The sequence below is a fragment of the Papaver somniferum genome, chromosome 3, assembly GCF_003573695.1.
Source record: "Papaver somniferum cultivar HN1 chromosome 3, ASM357369v1, whole genome shotgun sequence".
Classification (NCBI taxonomy): Eukaryota; Viridiplantae; Streptophyta; class Magnoliopsida; order Ranunculales; family Papaveraceae; genus Papaver; species Papaver somniferum.
Window position 1 is genome coordinate 208,943,166 of NC_039360.1, and position 2,545 is coordinate 208,945,710.

The 2,545-nt window shown below is 33.9% G+C and overlaps 1 protein-coding gene across 1 annotated transcript; it reads right to left on the reverse strand.

The window, feature by feature from the left end:
* Positions 1-897: 897 nt before the first annotated feature.
* On the reverse strand, positions 898-1,956 carry LOC113360571. The gene has a single exon (XM_026604070.1). It carries the CDS (start codon positions 1,954-1,956, stop codon positions 898-900), a length of 1,059 nt encoding a protein of 352 aa, XP_026459855.1.
* Between the last annotated feature and the right edge of the window lie 589 nt (positions 1,957-2,545).

The window sequence follows — 2,545 nt, forward strand, 5'->3', positions numbered from 1 at the left end:
GGTCCACTTTCCATTCTTGTCCTTGAATTTTGCAGATAAAAAGAGATCCCATTCCTCATTTGAATTAATCATTTTCCACATCATTTTCATGAGAAGCACTTTGTTTATCACTTCAAGCCTTTTAATCCCAAGACCACCTTCTTTGTATGGAGTACAAACTCTATTCCATGAAATTTTTTTAAAATTTCTTTTTTCACCATCACCTGACCATAGAAAATTTCTAATGATATTTTCACAAATTTTGATAACAGAGGCTGGACATTTAAAGATAGCCATTGAGTATATTGGAATACTACATAAGACTGATTTAACCAGAATTACTCTGTCTTGGAATGAAAGTAACTTACCTTTCTAGGCAGCTAATTTGCTTTGAATCTTCCATAGGCCACACCATTGCTGAAGTAATTCTTCCTTGAGCTAGAATGACACCCAAATATTTATCTGGAAAATGTGACAGCTCCATGTTTACTACTTCACTTATTTGTTGTTTCCTTGTAGCTGTAACACCATCCACAAATCACTTACTTTTGATTTTGTTGATTACTTGTCCTGAACTGACTTGATAATCGTCCAATAGAGTTAATAAGTTCTTCAAGCTTCTTTTTGATCCATTACAAAATATGAACACATCATCTGCAAAGAACAAATGAGTGGGATGTATACCATTTTTATCACCATGGGTAGAATTTTGCCATTGGATACCAATTTTGAAATGTTTCTTCTCAACACATCTTCCATGAGAACAAATAAGATTGGAGATAATGGATCTCCCAGCCTCAAACCCCTACTAACTGGAAAAAAACCACATGGACCACCATTCACTATAACTGAAATTCTTGCTGATTGAAACAATGTTATTTACCAGTCACACCAAGAGGAAGAAAATACATATTTCTTCTATAATTTCATGAGAAATTCCCAGCTTACAGAACCATAAGCTTGAGAAATATCCAATTTGAGTCCTACATTTCCTCTTCTTCTTTTAGTCTTCATTTCATTCACTAGCTCAGATGCAAGTAAAACTTGTTCTTGTATGCTTCTTCCCTTTATATAAGCTGACTGTTGTGGAGATATTAACTTGGCCATAAAGCTACTCATTCTTGTAGTAATAATCTTAGTAAAGATTTTGAATACAACATTACTCAAACCTATAGGCCTGAATTGTTTTGCAGTTCTTGCTCCTTGTGTTTCTGGTAATAACACTAAGAAACTAGAGTTCATACCTTTAGGAATGAATCTCCTCCTCCAACAGAATTGAATTGCAGCCACCAGATCATCTTGTATTATCTCCCAACAACTTCTGTAAAAAATTCCAGAGAAACCATCTGGACCTGGAGTACTTTCAGGATCCATATCAAATACTATTGCTTTAATTTCCTCTGTACTAGGAATGACATCCAAAATTTTTTGATCTTCTTCGGTAATCAGTTGAGGAACAACTTCTAGTAATTCTTCTTTAATATTGACACTTTGTTCTTCAATTTTTTGAAAGTGTTGTATCAGTGCATCAACAATTTGTGATTGATCTGATATTACATTACCATCATTGACTTCCAATTCACTGATTAAGTTTCTTAAATTTCTTATTTTCAAATTAGTATGAAAAAAATTTGTATTGGCTGCTCCTTCTTTTATCCACTTGATTCTTGACTTCTGCCTCATTAGTGTATTAAGTTGCACTTCTTTACTGGCATGTTCATTTTGTGCCTTAACTAACTCATCCAATTCTACAGAGTCAAACGGATTATTATCAAATACTTGCATAGCCTCCAAGACTTTTTCTTCAGCTTCTTTAAGTTTCACTTGCACATTTCCAAAAACTTTCCAATTCCAATCATTTAGTATTCTTTTTAGCTCTTTCATTTTCTGCATAAAGGTGAATGCAGGGTCACCGTCAATCTCATTTGACCAACTTGCTTTAACTACAGACAAGAAATATGGATGACTGATCCACATCTTTTGGAATTTTCTAGGCACATTTTTGGGTTTTGGAATGCTAGCACAACCACCCAGCAATGGAGAATGATCTTAAAAAATTCTTAGCCCTACTTTGTAGTCCCAATCACCATATATCTTCAACCATTTTTGGTTGAAAACTACTCTATCAACCATTTATTCAAACACTCACTGAATTCCAACATTGAATTTCTGTTAGGAGACCTTCCACCCACTTTTCATCTGGAGATAATATAGTATTGAAATCACCTAGGATTATCCAAGGATTATTGAGATCATTAATCACCTCCATTTTAGACCAAAGAAATCTTCTCTGCACTAATTTAACATGTGCATGAACTTCAGAAACAAGTACATCACCTACACTGACAGTGACCATTTGAATTGACATTGATATAACTATAGGTTGAGTTAAATTTTTATTCCAAAAAAAGCCAGATATTACCTTTATTGTTTGAAGTAGAGTTGTGAATAACCATTCTTTCCATCCCTGGAAGATTTAATTTACTGCAAAAAGAAATACTACACTGAACTTTTGGTTCAGCAATCCATACTAAAGAAGGGCTGAATTGATTTACCAAAGACCATA